The sequence below is a fragment of the Mobula birostris genome, chromosome 3 (genome assembly GCF_030028105.1).
Source record: "Mobula birostris isolate sMobBir1 chromosome 3, sMobBir1.hap1, whole genome shotgun sequence".
Classification (NCBI taxonomy): Eukaryota; Metazoa; Chordata; class Chondrichthyes; order Myliobatiformes; family Myliobatidae; genus Mobula; species Mobula birostris.
Genome location: NC_092372.1, coordinates 42,645,314 through 42,664,967, shown reverse-complemented (window position 1 = coordinate 42,664,967; position 19,654 = coordinate 42,645,314). Strand labels below are relative to the sequence as shown.

At 38.4% G+C, this 19,654-nt stretch overlaps 1 protein-coding gene across 2 annotated transcripts in view; it reads left to right on the top strand.

Moving 5' to 3' along the window:
- Positions 1–19,654, top strand: part of LOC140194993 (cell division cycle protein 20 homolog) — a 70,928-nt gene that overhangs the window by 37,937 nt on the left and 13,337 nt on the right. For both annotated transcript variants that reach the window (XM_072252513.1, XM_072252514.1), the window contains 5 exons: positions 5,518–5,640; positions 8,079–8,266; positions 10,539–10,633; positions 12,761–12,992; positions 18,442–18,567. In XM_072252513.1, the coding sequence (XP_072108614.1) occupies positions 5,518–5,640; positions 8,079–8,266; positions 10,539–10,633; positions 12,761–12,992; positions 18,442–18,567 (764 nt within the window). The remainder of the gene's footprint in view (positions 1–5,517; positions 5,641–8,078; positions 8,267–10,538; positions 10,634–12,760; positions 12,993–18,441; positions 18,568–19,654) is intronic.

The window sequence follows — 19,654 nt, the reverse complement described above, 5'->3', positions numbered from 1 at the left end:
TGCGCCTTCTCCCTGAGAGGTATGACGGCTGCGTGGTCCCATGGTGTTTATACTTGTGTACTATTGTTTGTACAGATGAATGTGGTACCTTCAGGTGTTTGGAAATTGCTCCCAAGGATGAACTAGACTTGACATCATCTTCTGACCTCAATCTGATAGAAAATTTGTGGGCAGAACTGAAAAGCGTGTGTGAGCAAGGAGGCCTACAAACCCGACTCAGTTACACCAGTTCCGTCTGGAGGAATGGAACAAAGTTCCAGCAACTTACTGTGAGAAGCTTGTGGAAGGCTACCCAAAACATTTGACCCAAGTTAAACAATTTAAAGGCAATGCTACCAAATACTAACAAAGTGTATGTAAACTTCTGACTCACTGGGAAAGTGATGAAAGAAATAAAAGCTGAAATAAATAATTCTCTCTACTATTATTCTGACATTTCACATTCTTAAAATAAAGTAGTGATCCTAACTGACCTAAGACAGGGAATGTTTTCTAGGATTAAATGTCAGGAATTGTGAAAAACTGAGTTTTAAATGTATTTGGCTAAGGTGTATGTAAACTTCTGACTTCAACTGTAAATGGAGGACAGTACAGAAATGGGTGATAGAGTGCCTAGAGGAGTAGGTCAAATGTGTGTAGGTGGAATGGGGTAAATCAGGAGGAGAGAGAAAGGGACATGTGTAGTTATTAATATCCTTTTTGAGGGAAAAGGGTTCTTGCTATCCATTTTATTCAGGTCTCTTGTTTTATTTACCTCAGTTAAATATTCCCTCACTCTTCCTGTGTTTCAGTTTGGCACTTATACCTAAATTCACAAGATGTAATTTCTTCTGTGTGTATTAGGGGTGCATCTTACGAGTTACCCAGGTACTTTAGAAGCAAACTATGATGCCCTGAGCAGGGCCAAGTGGAAGCAGAAGGAAAGTTGCAGTTCTTCCACTAGAGGGCAGGGCTAAAGCATGAATGCCTGAAGTGAAAGAGTCAACTATTCAAACTCCCGGAAAAAAAGTTCAAATTTGATCTAGTTGCCACTAGATGGCAAAATCATATAATGACAGTCTGATGAGTTTGTACAAGCACATTACATATTAAATGTAGATATAGAAAATATAATTGAGAAAAATAATTGGCACAAAAGTTGGAACAATAGGATTTCAATTGATTTACAAGGTTTCATTGTCTTTTTGAAATCAGCAGATATAAAATTATTTTTGTGTTAAATACTAGGCCAGAGGGCAGTTCAAAATGTGAATAGGTGTTAACAATTCTTGGGGAAGCATGTTCAGAACTTTTTAGAACCTACATTTAGCATCAATTTGATCTTTTTTTGGTCAAGTGTCATCAGTGAAGCCTTTGTTTTCTAGCTTCCATTGAAAAGGTATTTTGGCAAGTACATGGATAGGAAAGACTTGGAGGGGCATGGGCCAAATACAGGCAAATGAATGATATTAGCTTAGATGAGAATCTAGTTTGAGGTAGACCAATTGGGACAAAGAGTTATTTCCATGCTGTATCACTCTATGACTCTGAAAAACAAATTGGTTATCCTGCAGCATTAATTAAAACACCTTAATTACAGCTTATTGAAAAATATTTAAACTACTCATTTTCTGCTATAGTGCCACCGAGTATTTGGCAATAAAGGAAATATACATCTTAGTATGGCAACACACACAAAATGCTGGGGGAACTCAGCAGGCCTGGCAGCATCTATGGAAAAGGGTAAACAGCTGACATTTTGGGCCGGGACCCTTCATCAATGCTTTATTAAACAGCAGAACAATATTGGCTATCCTCCAATCCTCTGCATCACTTGTCATTAAGGATGATTTAAATATCTCTGCTAGGGCTACAGCAATTTCTGCACTTGCCTCCTACATGGCATGAGAAAACACCTTGTTAGGCCCTGGGGATTCATCCAGCCTAATTTGCCTCAAGACACAAACACCTCCTTCTCTGTAATCTGTATAAGATCCATGACCTCACTGTCACTTTGTGTCACTTCTATAGACTCTGTGTCTGTTTCCTAAGTAAATAGAGATGCAAAAAATCTATTTAAGATCTTCTCCATCTTCTTAACCAGGGCCTCAAAATCTCTTGAAAACCAAGGTTCCCTAAACCTGCCATCTTTACCTTTTATTCTGACAGGCACTTACAAGATTCGTACTCTCAAAATTACACTTTTCAAGGCCTCCCATTTACCAACTGCTGTTTTGCCAGGAAACAGTCTGACCCAGTCAACATTTGCCAGATCCTATCTGATACCATCAAGATTGGTCTTTCTCCAATTTAGAATCTCAACTCGCAGACCAGAGCTACCATTTTCCATACTTACTTTGAAACTAATGGCATTATGATCACTAGATGCAAAGTGTTCTCCTACACAAACTTAAGAATACTGAAGACTCGATCTGAGATGTCCTGCCCTGTCTCATTCCCTAATAGCAGATCAAATATCACATATTCTCTCATTGGGACTCCTCTGTACTGATTAAGAAAACTCCTGAACACATTTGACAAACTCTATCCCACTTTGACCTTTTACATTATGGGAGTCCCAGTCAATATGTGGGTAGTTAACATCACCCTTTATAACAACCTTATGTTTCTTGCAACAGTCTGTGATCTCTGTACAAATGTGTTTCTCTAAATTTCCCAGACTATTCAGTAGCCTGCAATATAGCTCTATTAACACGGTCATACCTTTCTTATTCTTCAATTCCACGCATGACACTTCACTAGATGAGTTCTCCAGTCTGTACTGATAGAGCACTGTCATGACATTTTCCCTGACTAGTAATGCCACCCCTCTTCCTTTAATCCCTCCTGCTCTCTCACATCTAAAACAATGGAACCCCGGAATACTGAGCTGCCAGTCCTGCCCCTCTGCAATCAAGTATCGCTAACGGCTACAATATCTTAATTTCAGGTGTTGAGCTATACTCTGAGCTCTTTTACCTTTCCTACAATACTTCTTGCATTGAAATATATACATCTCAGAACATTAGTTGCACCATGCTCAACCTCTTGATTCCTAACTTTGTCTGAAACCTTAACAACACCTGCCTCCACAACCTCTCCACTCTCTGTTCCAACAGTCCAGCAAACCTTCCTGGTAGGATATTAGACCCCCTCCAGTTCAAGTGCAAATTGTCTTTTCCTTACAGGTCCCATCTTCCATAGTAGAGAGTCCAATGATCCAAAACCCTGATACCTTTCCTCCTACATCAACTCCCTAGCCATGTATTAAACTGTATAATCCTGTTTCTAGTCGTACTAGCACGTGTCACAGGTAGCAATCCTGAGATCACAATCCTGGAGGTCCTGCCTTTTAACTTAGTGCCTTACTCCCTGAACTCACTTTGCAGAACTTTGTCACTCTTACTACCTACCTGATTGGCACCTATATGGACCATGACCTCTGGCTATTCACCCTCCCACTTAAGAATGCTGAAGACTCGATCCGAGATGTCCCAGATCCTGGCATCCGAGAGGCAACATACCATCCAGGAATCTCATTCTCCTGTACAGAACCTCCTTTTTGTTTTCCTAACTAACAAATCCTCTATCACCACAGCTCACCTCTTCTTCCCCTTTCCTTCTGAAACTCAGTGCCACAGACTTGACCCCTGTGACTTTCCTCTACTAGGTAATCCCTACCAAGGGCATCCCAGATTGGTATACCTGTTGTTGAGGAGATTGTCCACAGGGTACTCTGCACTGGCTGTTTAACTGCTTTCCCCTTCATGACTGTCCCCCAGTTTTCTGTGTCCTGCACCTTGTGTGTAACTACACCTCTATATGTCCTATCTATTGTCCTCTCAGCCTCCTGAATGATCTGGTGTTTATCCAGTTCCAGCTCCAGCTCCTTAACACAGCTGGATGCACTTCTTGCAGTTGTAGTCATCAGGGAGACTGGAGGTCCCCCTGCCTTCCCACATCCCGCAAGAGGAGCATTCAACTATCCTGCCTGGCATCCATACTGTTCTAACTGAGCAAATATAATGAAGGAAAAATCAATGAATAAATTGTGGGGATATAATGTACCTACAGCTTTATTCGCTTTCTCTCACTCAAGCCACTCCTCACTGAAGCCTTGAAGATCTAAAGTTTCAAAATCCCCACTCTATTACTATCCACTCCAACAAAGGCAGCTCTAACAATGGCCGCTCTGCTTGTCCCTGCCTTATTTTAATTTGTTCTGGCCAATCAATCCCGATTGCTGATTGGCCACTGAGTGCACTACGTCTTCTCATGCTTCAGATCTCCGATTAGCCGCTGCTCAAAACACTAAACTGTCATGCGTCAATGCCTTATGTACTCAATCGATGAACCTGAGTGAGCTCTGTCTTCTCATGCATTTGATCTCTGATTGGCCGTTGCTGAAAAACATTTTTATTATTTTATTAAGACTTCTTATGAATTGAAAAAAATCAGAATATTTCACTTATTCACATACACACGTTTTGTCATTTTCCTTTTCTTGCACATGCTCCTCTTATTTTGACATATGTTATCTAAATCACATGCATTTATCTACTCCTGGAACTCGTCTGTTTTTCTTAAACCCTGTCATATAATCATTTGCAGCCTGTGCCAATTCTCAGAAAAAAAAAAAATGAGATGCTAGCTGATAGTTGAGATGACATTTGGATCCATGGTATATATGAGTTATGGGGTTAAGAGTAGTGATTCAGATATGACAAGTGCACATGTACATATGTGTGGCATGAATCCTTTATAGATGTTATTAACAATATCTTTACAGGTTATTGCTGTTTGGTGAGGGAAGGGATGTTGTATAGAAGCTTCAAAGCATAATAGAATGAAAAGTTTTCTCTATATGGTCTTATGCATGATGTTTAACATGATCTTTAAGACTACTAAACAAAAAATGTTTCTGTTCTTGTTGAGTATTTATGTGCTTGATTTATATCTGCTTTGTGGTTATATGTACTCTTTTCTATAAATGCTCACTGAGTCAAAGTGATTCTATTCATCACATGATTAAAAACCTCTTTTTTATATCAGGTTAATAAAATAATTCTAGAAATATTTTCAACTTTAAAATGTTTATGGAAGGGTAAACTTTATTGATCAGATTCTTCCATTTTTATTTCTTTCTTGAAATGCACAACACCTGCATTTGATAAATCATATGTTAAAAAACAAATTCTCAATATTTATATGCATCAAGTATTGAAATTACTTCAAGTTTCATGTATTTGTTTGTTAGTGCAAACACATGTGAAATTATTGTCCACTAGTTGTATGCACATATTGGCATTTAGTTCTGTGAATCTAAGACCTTGGTACCCAAAAATCTATTAATCTGAGCCTTTGATGTACTCAATTACTGAGAGTTCATAGGGCTTTCCCTCAAAATTTAGACAGTATATATACTGTTGTGATTTTTTGGACAATTATTGATGAATAATTATGACTAGAATAGTTCTCTGTTTAGAATAGATTTGCAAGCTTGTCTAACAATATTGAAGTACCTGTTCTTTGTTTTAGCACGCAAGAACTCTCTAGCTGATGTTTCTTTGCATGTGAAACAGGATCATACAATAAAAAAACGGTGCATATCTTTAATTCCTTTGAAAGTCTTAGATGCTCCAGGATTGAAGGATGATTACTGTAAGTATCATTTTCCATTGCTGGATTGTATAATCTGTTTTATTTAACTTGTATTTAAACATACATTCAGATAGAATGCCTTCCTGAGCTTGTTCAAATGTCATTTAGTCATCCTTCCTCAACCACTTCATCTGGCAGCTCTTTCCATATGCCCATCACCCTCTGTGTGAGAAACCTGCCCCTCCGTTTGCCTTTAAATCTTTCCCTTCTTATCTTAAAGCTATGCCCTATAGTTTTAGATTTCCATACCCTAAAAAGGCTATGCCTTTCATGATTTTATATACCTCCCTAAACTGAGCTTTCAGCCTCCTTTGCTCCAAGGAAAACAGCCGCAGCCTATCTACAGTCTCCTTACAATTTATGCCCTCTGGTCTCAGCAATATCCTTGTGTGTTGTATTTCTGCACCCTCTCAACCTTAATCACATTCTTACTATGGCATGATAACCAGAACTTCACCTAATATTCCAAGAGCAGTCTCACCAACATATCGTACAGCTGTTATATAATGTGTTATATACTCAGTGATATAATATGATATATATTATACGTGTTACAGACTCAATGTCCCATCCGATGAAGGCAGCATGCGATATGATTTCTTCATCACTCTGCGTTGCTTTTTTCAGGGAACTATTTACTCGTAATGCTAGTTTTCTCTTTTTTACAATATTCCTCAGGTCCCTATTATTCACTGTGTATGTTATACCCTGTATCAACTAAATGCATTATTTCATACTTGACTACGTTAAATTCTATCTGCCAGTCCTTTGCTCACTTTCCAAGTTGATCAGGATCCTGTTGTATCTTAGACAACCTTCTTCACTGTACACCATGCTACAAATTTGATGATCACATCATCTATATTCTTACTAAAATCATTGATATACAATATACTGTACGACAAACACCAGGGATTCAGCACCAGTCCCCATTTTCACCAATCTGAAAATTGACCTTCCACTCCACCCTCTATTTGATTTCACCAAACCAATTTTGTATCCTGTTGGCTAGCTCACATTAGATCCCATGTGATCTTACCTTCCAGACCTTGTCAAAATCTCACTGAGGTCTATATAGGCAACATCTACCATCCTGCTCTCTTAGTCATCTCTTAGTCAATTTTATGGGACATAATTTCCCATGCACAAAGCTATGCTGACTATCCCTAATCACACCTTGCTTTTCCAAATGCCGAATGATCTTGTCTATCTGAATATTAATTTTGATTATCTTTTTGGTTAGTTGGCTCTAGGTTTAAAATTTAACTTTAATTATTTAATTGGTTTTTGGTACCAATGTCATTTCTAGTACCAGTATTCAAAGTAACTTTTCTTTGGGTCATGCAAGTGTAAGCTGATTAATTTTCTTGCTTCTGATTTCTGTTTAAGCATCGTTGTAGCAGAATATGAGTTCAAACCAGCAAGGAAACACCATTCTACCACATGTTATTGTAAAACTAGTGTGGCTCTGGTTTGACAACCCTGAATTTGAGTTAAAAATCAGAATCATTGAAGTAGAAGCCACAGTGTAATAAATGCCAAATTCTGATCACTGATGAGGAAACACCTCGGCAATGAGTGAAATGAGCTGCATTGCTCTATCAAGTTGCTATTATATGTAAGTGTAAGCCTTACAGCAATTCAGAGGATTTAGACACAAATGTTGGACTTAAGGAATAACTGAGAGGAAGTTTTATTTAATACTTTGTGTTTGTACGTGATAATAGAAAGAATTACTTTGGATTTTAATGAACAAATGTTGTTGGATGTCATCTATAGTGTGTTAACTAACGCCACTTCCAATGGATTTCCAATGTAGTTCTCCCAATTTCTTAGAAAAATCTTAGAGAGGGCCTTATTCACATAGGTTGAATCTGACTCTTACTTATTTCTCTGGAAATTCTGCTTGTCTCCTGCAGTAGGAATCCCTTGTACAACTTTGGGGGCTATCGGTTGCAGATGCATCAGCTCTAGGCACATTCATGTTAATTCAGGGAATGTCTGTGTCATACTTAAGTACTGTTTGCACTCAAAATGTGTTAATTGCTCACCTTTATTTTGTAAAAAAAAAATGTGTTTCTCCCAGCATCTGAAATTTTAAAGTTTCTATTCTTGAGTTTAATTCCTTTTACGTCTTACTTTCCTTCTTTACCTAATTGTCAAAGCCCCACCCTGCCACCCTCCAATTCTCAATCCCTATTATTGAGAGTTGTAATTTGTAGTACCTGTCTTTCATTTTCTAGAATTCACTACTAAAGTCCTTCCACTTCCCTATCTAAAGTACATTTCTAAAGTACAATTTTGCAATTTCCCTCAATTTCTCTTCGTTTGGCTCCGTGTTATTTTTTTATCAGACCTCTGTAAAGTATCTCATAGTATTTAGCTATGTAAAACTGCACTACAAAAATGCAGCTTGTTATTGTCACTGTATTTTCTAGATCTTAATTTGGTCGACTGGAATGCTGCAAATATAGTAGCTATTGCCCTTTCCAATGCAGCTTATCTTTGGCACCCAGAGAAGGGAGTCCATAAGGCCTTAAATGTGGAATCTGGATACATTTCATCTCTGGCCTGGATTAAGGATAGAAACAACCTTGCAATTGGAACTACTGCTGCCCAGGTACAGGTAGGTGGATATTGATTATTGTTTTTCACATTTGATTTTATTGATGGGAAAGATTGGAAAGGAGTTTTGTTTATTTTCTTTAAAATTCAAACATGCTTCAAGCGTCAAAAATTATAGATTCTGTGTAGCTTGGGTGGTTGATGGTTGGGTTGATTTGTTCTCCAAACTTGGCAATTTACTTGCAAACAATTGTGGAATCAACAGCGCACTGATGATGTCTCCTTGCATGGTGACAAAACATTTGTAAGTAAGTTGCCAAGATTGGAGAACAACTCAGCCCAATCATTATTGTTATATTTGTTCTTGATAAAAGAGAAACTTTGCGTGGTTCTTAAACACTAGCACATTTATTAAGGGCTTCAGCTCCACACTTCAGCGCGCGCTCTCTAGTTCACCAATGTCACTTCCAGTTCCCGGTGAACCACTGCATTGCACACTGGGAACTGAAGTTCTTCATTATGTACACACATAACACAACTATGACTACCAGTTGAAGAAATAAGCCTCAGATGTTAACAATAATGACTGTATACAACATTCTGGATACATGTGCCAGAGTTGCCAGGGTGAGTGAGCAGGGGATCAGGTCTCGTCCTCAGGCCTGGACCGTTATGCCAGTTTCACTTCTGTTGGTTGAGAGACCATCTTACATTAATTACTCCTGTCATAGTGGAATCAATCAAACATTAGTTAGTTACGTTCAGACATTCTTGAGAGCAGGCACTTTAGCTTTCATTCTGGTGTGAAGATCATTAAGTTACATGAACAAAAATGCCATTACAAAGAAGGCAGGCAGTGTTTCTACTTTCTTAGAAGTTTATGAAGATTTGGCATGTCATCAAAAACTTTTACAAACTTTTATAGATGCGTGGTGAAGTAGCATCACAGCCTGGTATGGAAACACCAATGTCCTTGAATAGAAAAGCCTTTAAAAAGTAGTGGATGCAGCTGAATTCATCACAGTTAAAGCCCTCCCCACCACTGAGTACACCTACAAGGAGCGATATTGCAGGAAAGCAGCAACCATCCTCAAGCAACTCCACAATCCTGTCAGTTTGTTTGGATATGGCCCAAGTGTGGATAGAGAGATGCTGAAGTGGGCCAATAGTCCACAGACTTTAATGCGAACAGTATTTTAAGGGAAAAGAAAACAATAAACATTAGGCCAAACAGGGCTGTTAACTAAAACTCCCAAATGGAAAATTAGATGCCAACACTGCAGCTGAAAGGACTATCTAAATATAAAACAAATACTGCTAGTCCTCAGTCTCTGCTGACTCGACAGTCCAGTATTCTCAGGCAAGGCTGAATGCAAGCAGGCAGCGTAACTTTGCTGTGCTTTGCTCATGTCTTGACAGGTGCTACAATGAAAAGAAAGGAGTTAAATACAACCATAATGAAAGAATAATTATCTGACATGTGCATATTCACAAGCGCAATTGCTGAATCAGCTGTGCAGCCGAGTCTGTGATTGTGACACATCCAGATCATGCTTTCTTCTCACTCCTGCCATTAGGAAGGAGGTGCAAGAGTCTCAGATTCCACATCACCAGGTTCAGGAACAGTTATTACCCCTCAACCATCAGGCTCTTGAACAGGAGGGGATAACTTCACTCACTCCATGGACTCACTTTCAAGTACTCTACAACTCATATTTACACAATGTTGTCTTTTGCATGTTGGTTATTTGTCCATCTTTGTTGTGTACAGTTTTTCATTGATTTTCTTGTGTTTCTTCATATTTACCGTGAATGCCCTATTGAAAATGAATCTTCAGGTAGTATATGGTGACATATATCTACTTTGATAATAAATTTACTTTGAACTTTGAACACTCCTGAAGTTTATTCACAAAAATTTGAAGTGACACTGTTGGACATAGTCTTTTGGATGAAAAGATACACTGATGTGACAAGTTTTTTATTCTGTGAATGTGAACAAATCCACACCACTATCCTGAAGAGCAGTGGAGTTATCCTTGAGTCACAGCCAATAGTTATCTATGTTAACATCACTAAGATACTGATATCTGGACATAATTACTGCCCCTTGTTTTTGTGAAATTTTGGCAGCCACTAAATGGCTGCTGCATTTGAGAGGTGTAGGAATGTTTTTTATACTGTATATGCATAGAAGACAATACAGGTAAAAGCCAACAGCTATAGAAGATGCAGAAAGAAAATTTTTATTTCAAAATTAATACTTCAAAGCATTATAGAAAGGATAAAATAATTTTGTAAGTTTCTTAAAATAATTTTATTTACAATCCAAGCTGTGGGATGTTGAGACGAAGAAGAAATTGCGGAATATGCAAAGTCATTGCTCAATGGTTGGAGCTCTTAGTTGGAATGACCACGTTCTTACCAGGTACATCTGTAGTAAGCAGGTTGAATATTTACATTATATAATCATTTTAATACTGATTAAGTTTTTACTCATTGTATATGATTAAGGCATATGATTGCTTGAACGCTATTGGTAAGTAAAATAGCTTAGACCAAAGTGTCTGCTGGGTCAAATAGCCAGTAACCTGAGTAATGGTAGGTAAATTGTCTACAATTTATGTTCTTATTACATAAGTGCTGACAATACACATTTCGAACTATTTACCATCTTCTGCAGCTCCTCCATTGCCTTTGTGTTGACTGAGCATATCTAATGTTAGCCAACGGATAAGTCTTTTGCTATTGGAAGAGGCGCTACTTTCATTTAGTTCCCATAAAAAATTTCTTTCCAAAAGTTATATTACTAGTCTTGTATTCTCCATATGTTTTCCATCACTAATATTCAGTATATTATCTGCTCTATTTTACATGGCTGTATTCTTATCTAAAATCCATGGTGAGTAACTTAACTCAGTGGTACAAGACACATTAATGATCCAAGGGGAACAAATGGCAGACTCCAAGCTGTTCAGATTTATTCATCTAGCACTAAGCACAGAACTATGGAATGAGCGGAAGGTCCGATGTGGACACATCAGCACCACATCCAGGGTCAGTTCTGGATTATGCTAGACTGAGAGATAAATTACATTTCATGAAGTAATTTATTTTTCCCCTTTATTTTATTTGCTACTTCTCCTTTTAGTTAACTTACATAAGTTGAATGTTTTAAAATTAGTTTTTGTTTAATAAGTTTTATCTTATCTTTTTCAACTGTTTCTGAATGTCAAAAGGCCCTTTAGGTGACCCAGCAGTGACTACTGCTTGAGGTCTGGTCATTACTTGTAGAATGGATGTGGCATTTACTACCTCCAGGATAATGGGAGCATGCAATTCTCATAGGATTGTGCAACTGCAGGACTAATACAGGCTGGATTAAGGGGTTGGGTGATGATCAATTGCATTCTCAAGTCATGGGCTACTTCAAGAACTGTTTAGACTGTTAGGCATTCTACAGTTATTTGAATATTTGGCCTGCCCGGTGGTTTTCTTCCAGGTCTTTGGCATTCCACCCCAAATCGACTGGAGCAGAATGCACGGGGCAACATCTTATTGTTCATTGGATCTTGCTTGTTGGCCTTGTTGACTTCCGTCTACTTATCTACAACTATGATATCTTATTTTCATCTAACTTTCTTGTCATTCATCCTTATTTGGGTATCTGTTGAGCATCCTCTCTCCATTTCCTCTTTTATAACTTCAGTGCCTAAGTGTGCTTCCTAATTTTCCTACTATGCCACTTCTCTAACCCTTACCATACCACAGTTATTTGGCTCAGTAATGCTATCTAATGTTAGTATTTCTCAACTAATTCCAGGAAATTAGTAATTAAAGTTACAGCCTCTTCCATATTTTGTAGGTAAGGATTTCACAGAAACTTCTATTTGCTTGATTACAGCGTTATTACATAACACCATCAGTTAGCATTGATATGTTGGCAAGTACTTTAAGGAATTACTTTTAAATTTAATTCCCTAAATTAACATGTGACTCCATAGGGATAATTTTAGTCAAACCTTCTCCATTGACTTCTGGCAGGAGAGTGACGCTAATGTGTTCCAATAAAGGGCCAATTAAAAATCATACTCTATCTATTAACCATTTAAACTATATTACCAAAGCCAGAGAAGGTTATTATCAGTTATATTAATGATTCTGGGGTAGAATGTAGAGCATTAGCATTGGCATTAATTAATTAGGTTGAATTGCCTTTAGATGTGCTGTAATTGCCATGTATTTTGACCTAATATGTTCAGCTACTGATCAAATTCATAGTTATATCAAATAGAACAAAAATAGTGATTTTAAACCTGAAGATTAAGATGTGTTGCCAAATGTAATTCTAAAAATTGCCATCAAAACTATAGAGTGACCTATTATGAACAAAATTAATTTATACCATTTACATTATGTTCTTTATTTGGAACATGGAAGAATTTTTTGGGATATTATTAATGGAACTTCATATATTAAATAGCTACTGTGTTTTGCTGAAGTGGGTATGAATATGTTGGTGTTTCTTTCTTACATATATTTTTATCTGTTGTAGTGGTTCTCGGTTTGGATCCATTCATCATCATGATGTAAGAATTGCACGGCACCATGTTGGCACTCTCTGTGGTCATGATTCACAAGTATGTAGCCTTAAATGGTCACTGGATGGTGCATTCCTTGCTAGTGGTGGAAATGATGGTCTGCTGAATATCTGGCACAATGATCCTGGAGCCAACACCAGTAGTAAACCAGATCTGACCATTAATAACCTAGAGTCAGCTGTAAAGGTGAATCCTGATGACTTAAGTGTAGTATTGTAACATATGTTTCCTTTCTATTGCTAACAGATTGGTTCAAAATATTGATTAACATTGTAGTGTCATAGACATATCATCATACAACACATCTTGCTAACCATCCCATTTGCCAACAATGGGTCTGTAGCCTTCCATACTCGGTAATTCGAAAAGTTCAAAGTATGTATGCTCTATAAATCTTGTGATTTGTCTCCTTACAGGCAGCCACAAAAACAAAGAAACCCAATAGAATTCATTAGAAAAAGACCATCAAATACCCAATGTGCAGAAAAAAACAAACCTTGCAAACAGTGAAAGTAAGCAAGTAACATTCAGAACCAAAGTTCACAAAAGTGAGTCCACAGCTATGAAGCCAGTCATCACTGTAGCCGATCTAGGAGCCTGTTAGTTGAAGGCCACAGCCTCAGTTCAGCGCAGAGATAAGCAAACTTCGCAGAGCAACGAGCTGTAATCAGCCTGTGGCTTGCCTCCAGCCTGACCTTTTCACTCTGGCTTAAATTGGCAAACCTTAGGCTGTTCCTTGCTCTCTGACCTGGGCCCAAGCCCAGCCCCACCGCCCTGACTCTGCTTTGCCTCTGCTTGCCTCACCTCAGTTCTGCAGTATTGAATTATTTCCAAGTCAGCTCCAGCAATATCCATACTTTGGCTTATTCTTCCTCTCTGGCCCAGGCCCTGCCATGCGGCAACAGTCCTGCACCTTTGAGAGTTCAGTTCATACATGCAAAAATACCAGGTCATATAGGCAGTTCAAAAGCTCAACTCCAAAAGTGAAGTTATAGGCTATGGATTGCAGTGATCATATCCAAGAAAATGTGTGATTAATTTGCTGCTGTGCTTCACCGGCATCATCTTAAACCAGTCACACATTTCAGCTGTGTGTTTGGATGATTCTAATGATGAGAGAATACTTGCCTTCAATACCCCTTTAGACAGATTCCATCCATTGGGTGCAAAAAAGATCTTTAACAGATTCTCTTTGAACCTCTTTTCCCTTGTCTTCTGGTTTTTCAGGCACTTCTGTTTTGAGGAAAAGTTCCCTTCAGGAATACACCTATAAGATTCCTTCTCAGTTTTCTGTGTTCCTTGAAAAACACTGTCTTTGCAGTCTATGCAGTATCCAAGTAATTTATCCCGAGTAAGATCCTGGTGAATCTCCTCTGTACTTTCTCCAGTTCAATGATATCCTTTCTGTACTGTATTGACTAGAAGTGCACATAGTGTTCTAGCTGTGGCCTTACCAATGTCTTATAAATTTGTGTGGTAACCTCTAGTTATTATATTCTATGTCTGGTAAGACATTATCTACCTACGGTACCCCCTTCAGGGTTCCCAAGATTTGTACAGGAGTGTTCCTCTGTTCCTCAACATCAGCCATTCATAGCTCACATTTGTCCTCACAAAGTGCATCAACTTGCACTTTCAGGATTAACTTTCATCAGCCATTGTTCTGCTCAACTCATCTCCTACACTTATATCCATATCATAATTATTTAATAAACAACAGTGGTCCCAGCACCAGATCCCAATGGTATACCACTTGTCATAGTCTTCAAATCACAAAAATAATCTGCTGCCATCACTTTCTGCTTACTATTATCAAGCTTTATACTTAGCTTCAAGGAGGCAGTTGTGGTTGAGAAAATGAGTCAAATTGCACTTCACTTAGCTGTGGTTCAGTAAATGTTGCTGATTCGCATTAGTCTGCTTATCAATGTGTTCCAGACTTCAGATGACTGTATAGAACAGAATAAGTCAGACACACCAAACACTGGAGCAACTTAGCAGGCCAGGCAGCATCTACGGAAATGAGTGAACAGTTGAAATTTTGGCCCGAGATGATGTCTGTTTATTATTTTCCATAGATGCTGCCTGGCCTGCTGAGTTCCTCCAATATTTTGTGTGTGTTGCTTGGATTTCCAGCATCTGCAGATTTTCTCGTCTAGAGTAAGCCAGAGCTCACTTTGCCATGGGCTCAGCATCATAAGATTTTTGATTGGAGAAAGGTTAACTTTGAGGAGATGTGAAAGGATTTGGAAGGAGTGGATTGGGACAATTTGTTTTATGGGAAGGATGTAATAGAGAAATAGAGGTCATTTAAAGGTGAAATTTTGAGGGTACGGAATCTTTATGTTCCTGTTAGGTTGAAAGGAAAGGTTAAAAGTTTGAGAGAGCCATGGTTTTCAAGGGATATTGGACACTTGGTTTGGAAAAAGAGAGAGATCTACAATAAATATAGGCAGCTTGGAGTAAATGAGGTGCTGGAGGAATATAAAGAACGTAAAAAGAATCTTAAGAAAGAAATTAGAAAAGCTAAAAGAAGATATGAGGTTGCTTTGGCAAGTAAGGTGAAAATAAATCCAAAGGGTTTCTACAGTTACATTAATAGCAAAAGGATAGTGAGGGATAAAATTGGTCCCTTAGAGAATCAGAGTGGACAGCTATGTGCGGAGCAAAAAGAGATGGGGGGAGACTTTGAACAATTTCTTTTCTTCGGTATTCACTAAGGAGAAGGATATTGAATTGTGTAAGGTAAGGGAAACAAGTAGGGTAGTTATGGAAACTATGATGATTAAAGAAGAGGAAGTACTGGTGCTTTTAAGGAATATAAAAGTGGACAAGTCTCCAGGTCCTGACAGGATATTCCCTAGGACCTTGAAGGAAGTTAGTGTAGAAATAGCAGGGGCTCTGACAGAAATATTTCAAATGTCATTAGAAATGGGGATGTTGCTGGAGGATTGGCGTATTGTTCATGTGGTTCCATTGTTTTAAAAGGGTTCTACGAGTAAAATTAGCAATTATCAGCTTGTAAGTTTGACGTCAGTGGTGGGTAAATTAATGGAAAGTATTCTTAGAGTTGGTATATATAATTATCTGGATAGACAGGGTCTGATTAGGAACAGTCAACATGGATTTGTGCATGGAAGGTCATGTTTGACAAATCTTACTGAATTTTTTGAAGAGGTTACCAGGAAAGTTGACGAGGATAAAGCAGTGGATGTTGTCTATATGGACTTCAGTAAGGCCTTTGATAAGGTTCCACACGGAAGGTTAGTTAGGAAGGTTCAATCATTAGGTATTAATATTGAAGTAGTAAAATGGATTCAGCAGTGGCTGGATGGGAGACACCAGAGAGTAGTGGTGGATAACTGTCCATCAGATTGGAGGCCGGTGTCTAGTGGTATGCCTCAGGGATCTGTACTGGGTCCAATGTTGTTTGTCATATATATTAATGATCTGGATAATGAGGTGGTAAATTGGATTAGTAAGTGTGCAGATGATACTAAAATAGGTGGAGTTATGGATAATGAAGTAGGTTTTCGAAGCTTGCAGAGAGATTTAGGCCAGTTAGAAGAGTGGGCTGAAAGATGGCAGATTGGAGTTTAATGCTGATGAGTGTGAGGTGCTACATTTTGGTAGGACTAATCAAAATAGGACATACATGGTAAATGGTAGGGCATTGAAGAATGCAGTAGAACAGAGGGATCTAGGAATAATGGTGCATAGTTCCCTGAAGGTAGAATCTCATGTGGATAGGTTGGTAAAGAAGGCTTTTGGTATGGTGGCCTTTATAAATCAGAGCATTGAGTACAGGAGTTGGGATGTAATGGTGAAATTGTACAAGGCATTGGTAAGGCCAAACTTGGAGTATTGTGTACAGTTCTGGTCACCGAATTATAGGAAAGATGTCAACAAAATAGAGAGAGTACAGAGAAAATTTACTAGACTGTTAGCTGGGTTTTATCTCCTAAGTTACAGAGAAAGGTTGAACAAGTTGGGTCTTTATTCTTTGGAATGTAGAAGGTTGAGGGGGGACTTGATAGAGGTATTTAAAGTTATGAGGGGGATAGATAGAGTTGACGTGGATAGGCTTTTTCCATTGAGAGTGGGGGAGATTCAAACAAGAGGACATGAGTTGAAAGTTAAAGGGCAAAAGTTTAGGGGTAACATGAGGGGGGAACTTCTTTACTCAGAGAGTGGAAGCTGTGTGGAACGAGCTTCCAGCAGAAGTGGTTGAGGCAGGTTCGATGTTGTCATTTAAAGTTAAATTGGATAGGTATATGGACAGGAAAGGAATGGAGGGTTGTGGGCTGAATGCAGGTCAGTGGGACTAGGTGAGAGTAAGAGTTCGGCACGGACTAGAAGGGCCGAGATGACCTGTTTCCATGCTGTAATTGTTATATGGTTATACTTTATACTTTATTGTCACCAAACAATTGATACTAGAACATATAATCATCACAGCGATATTTGATTCTGCACTTATTTATGGTTATATATGGTTAACTTGAGGGGCCATTTGGCTTTATGTCAGCCTTTAATGTTAAAGTAACATTTTTGTACTTTAATTAATGTTTATTTAATTATTAATTAACACAGTATTTTGCAAAAGTCTCTCTCTCACACACACACACACACACACACACACACACACACACACAACACGAGTAAAGGGTGGCGCTGGTGCAGACACACCCTGTCCTGAGACACCAGGCATTTAATTCCAAACAAATGATTTATTGATCATTATAGAATGTCTCTTGGACGCTTCCCGCTCCCTCCCCTCTCCCTTCCCTTTCCCACTCTCAATCCACAATGGAGACCTGTATCAGGATCAGGTTTATCACCACTCACATATTTCGTGAAATTTGTTTTTTTAGGCAGCAGTACAGTGCAGTACATAAAATTATTGTAGTACTGTACAAAAGTTTTAGGCACCCTAGCTATATACTGTATATGTGCCTTAGACTTCTGCACAGAACTGTAAAATTCCTATTTATGCCTTGTTAGTGGGGAATCAGAAGATGAATAACTTCCTGTGGGTGACTCACCTCCTTGGTTGAGGATGTGTACAAGATAACTATCATCTGTCTTCCTAGAATTACAGTAGTTAGTGAGCTGGTTCTCTTAAGCTCCTGGTTAACAGTGGTACCAAGCATGTTGAAATCTAGTTTGCAATGATGTAGATGAATCTCAAAGGCAGGTTGTTAGACTTGCAGCTTATTAGTCTATATTTAAAAGCTGTCTATTTTTAAATGTTTGCTAAGTAACAAAGCAGAATGCAATAGACACAGTCAAACAATTCTACAACAATCAAATGAAATTCTTTCAATCAAATTATTCTCCAGTACTGATGTATTCAGTTGTGAATGGTCAACTGTTCCTGCCCTACTCTTTACAGAACCCAAGGTTGCCTATTCTATCCATTCAGACAGAACATTATAAAAAGTTTCATTACCTGTTGAATGTCACGGTTAACATATTGCGAAATAACATGGTTCAAATTAACTATTGACATTAAGGACACAACTTGAATAATTTAAATCCATGTTTGCACTTTCTACTATAACAGAATGAAACAATAGAGGTGACAAGAAAATGAATCTAAAATTTAACAATAATTGAATACACTTTTCAACAGGCCATGAACTGGTGCCCATGGCAATCTCAAATTCTTGCTGTTGGGGGAGGAATGAAAGATGGACATTTGCGTATTTGGGACACAAAAAGTGGGACCTGCATTCAAGATATAGATACAAGATCACAAGTAAGAAAAGATTGAAGTTTATAACATGAAGTTGGCATTACTGCATTTAACTTTGCAGTTAGGTTTTGTTGTTAGGAGAATTTTATATATTGATTTTGCTCCAGTGGTGAAATAGCTTGAATACATTGTGGCATTTACAATAATTTATGGACAAGGTAGAAGCCATGGTTTTTTTGTGCTTTTCTCGAGTGGCATCCATGCTTTCTGAAGTATGTTATGATCTGAAAAATTTTGTCTTCTGTTAGGTCACAACCATGATATTCTCATGCCTGGTGTTTTTTAATAGAAGGACGAGACATGCAGTGATGTAGCGTGTTCCTCAAGTGTGCAAAATGCACCTTTTCTTTAATTTTTGTCTTTAATTTCTATGCATATCAATAATATTACCCCATTTAACACAGAATTTATTGCAAGTGTTCTCCCGGGTAATATGGAGCACTCTTTTATAAGGGGTGCCATGGTAGTCTAGAGGTTAGGGTGACACTGTTACAGCTTGGGGCATCGGAGTTTGGAGTTCAATTCCAGTGCCATCTGTAAGGAGTTTGTACGTTCCTCCTGTGAACGTGTGGGTTTCCTCTGGGTGCTCTGGTTTTCTCCCACAGTCTGGAGAAACACCAGTTAGTAGGTTAATTGGTCATGGTAAATTGTCCTGTGATTGGGCTAGGATTAAATTGGTGGATTGTAGGCTGGGGTATCTTGGTGGGCCTGAAGGGCTTAATCCGTGCTGTATCTCTACACAAATTAAAGAAATAAATACTCACAGACTACTTCTGGACACCAGTTTTGTTGCATTGAAGTAAGAGCAACTGCCCAATGAACTCCCTGCTTGTTTTCACATTCCACAGGAAAATGTGTAGGTCTGGTTCTGAGTTTGAGAACCATTGAAATATTTTGACAGGTGATAAAGCTCAAGGTTCTGCTCAGCTGCTGTCAAAGGCTTCCAGAGGTCTTTTGGGGGCAGGGCTTGTTCAGACTTGATTATGTGACCTGATTACGGAAGCACTGTTGCTAACAAGCACTTCACTGCTTGGATTGTTTAAGCCAATGGAATCGCTTTTCCAGGTCAGAAGAATCAAGGAGGTGGGCA